The following is a 1,944-nucleotide window of genomic DNA, read 5'->3' as shown; positions in this document are numbered from 1 at the left end:
CACACACACACAAACAATCGAATGCCGATCTCAACCAGCGACGAACTACCTGACTGGATGCCACTGGAACAAAGAGGATGGGTGTGGCGATGAAGGAGCTGCTGCGCCAGTCGGAATAGTTGGCTAGAGCGGGAGTGATGGACCGAATCCATCAACTCATTAGGCATTCATTTAATCTCCATCCATTGAAATGCAAACTTCTTTTTGAAGGCACTTCGTGTGGTCCCAACACAATGATTTCAGCTGTACCTAAAGTTGCCACTAAGATAAAATACTGACCCGAGGCCTAGTTAACGAGGAAAGATAGAGGTGTCGTATGGGTATATACGGCTCTTCGCAGAACCCAAGGCAGCTTATACTTCTCTCTCACAAAATGTATTGAATGACAGGTCATTTACATACAAACCCCTAGTGAGAGTTATATGTAAACACATACAAGGTCAAGATAACAATGCGTTGGGAGTGCCCCTTGATAAAGAAAAAATATTTACCAATTACTGTCCGAAAAATAACCAATGTCTATCAAGCATCCATACTTAGAGAAACCAGTCGCTTAATTACTTTAGGCACCTGTCCAAGGGAGCACCCAAGCTAAATATGCCATAAAGCCTAGGACTGAGACAACCATCTGTCCAGAGGAGGCATTCATTCGGACACTAATTTCAATCGTGACATGAACTTGTCTCTTGTCTGTTCACAACTCAAGGCCCAACCAAATGTGTGATACAGGTGGACTATAAGAGTATCAACCATGCATCCACAAGACCTAAGCTAGCATCCTTGCCTGTCCGGCTTGACTCCACTTCTCCACTAGCATCATATCCAAGAGAAACCGGCCACTATCTTCTACATATTCAGGTTCGTCGCTCGATCCTTATTACCACGGTAGCTCGCGATGGACGCCAGAGCAGTGGCTGGGTGCTTCCGGGGAAAGACCATCCTCGTCACTGGCTCAACTGGTTTCCTTGGAAAATGTATGCAACTACCATATACACATCTAACACTTGCCTCGAATAGATATGCATATATATAATGTATCTATTCATGCAGTGATGGTTGAGAAGATACTGAGGGTACAGCCGGACGTGAAGAAACTCTACCTGTTGGTGCGTGCGCCGGATGTCGCCTCTGCCGAGCAGCGTATCCTGACACAGGTAAAGTTGAAATGTGTCGTTGCATTCAATAATCGATCACCGCAGCGACATGCAGTGCTATGGACAGGACATAATAACACTAACGTTAGATGTATAGTACGTGCCAAATTTGGAAACTCAATTAGTTAGTCTTGGTATCGCGCTTGCAGGTGTTGGGGAAGGACCTGTTCAATACCCTGAGGGAAAAGCATGGGCTTGCTGGCTTCCAGAAGCTCATTAAAGAGAAGATAGTTCCTCTCGCCGGAGACGTTGGGTCTCACAACTTCAGGCTCGACAACTCCAGAGCTGACGACCTGTGTGAGGAGATCGACATTATCATCCATGGGGCTGCAACAACTAGCTTTTATGAAAGGTACAACAGTTAGTATTAATTGTGGTAAAACAGTAAATTCACTTCAGATATCTTTTACAAGGTAACTGATTTTCTTCATAAAAGTCGATCACATTTTGCAAAGTCCAATTTGAATCTCCTCATATCGAAGTCTTACTAAGCAAACCCGCATGTTCATGTGTTTTCAATTTAGTTATGATGAGTTGTTTATTTTTAACCTCTATGTTAGAAGGACCAGTTATACTGAGATAAACAATAAAAATAAATCTACTGACCAAGACACACACAGAAGGAGTTGTTCAACCTACAAAAGACATAATACAAAATAAAGTCTTGCCAACAAAAAATGGAAATCTGGGGGCTAGGAAAAGTTGTGGCTGGCGAATAGGTAGGAAGTTGAAGTACTGAAATCATGGTGATTAATATCAAGATCACATTTCTGATTTGGTGTGGGTGTGT

General features: G+C 43.1%; 1 protein-coding gene across 1 annotated transcript in view; it reads left to right on the top strand.

Annotated features, from left to right (window-relative positions):
* The first annotated feature begins 763 nt into the window (after positions 1 to 763).
* The window catches only part of LOC119294516 (fatty acyl-CoA reductase 1-like), a 5,608-nt gene continuing 4,427 nt past the window's right edge, over positions 764 to 1,944 (top strand). Inside the window, exons 1-3 of the mRNA XM_037572713.1 lie at positions 764 to 974; positions 1,051 to 1,154; positions 1,304 to 1,506. Coding sequence (XP_037428610.1) covers positions 896 to 974; positions 1,051 to 1,154; positions 1,304 to 1,506 — 386 coding nt within the window. The 5' untranslated portion in view covers positions 764 to 895. The remainder of the gene's footprint in view (positions 975 to 1,050; positions 1,155 to 1,303; positions 1,507 to 1,944) is intronic.

Source organism: Triticum dicoccoides, chromosome 4B (genome assembly GCF_002162155.2).
Source record: "Triticum dicoccoides isolate Atlit2015 ecotype Zavitan chromosome 4B, WEW_v2.0, whole genome shotgun sequence".
Taxonomy (NCBI): Eukaryota; Viridiplantae; Streptophyta; class Magnoliopsida; order Poales; family Poaceae; genus Triticum; species Triticum dicoccoides.
Note: the sequence above shows the minus strand (reverse complement) of the source record. Positions and strands in the feature narration are given on the sequence as shown.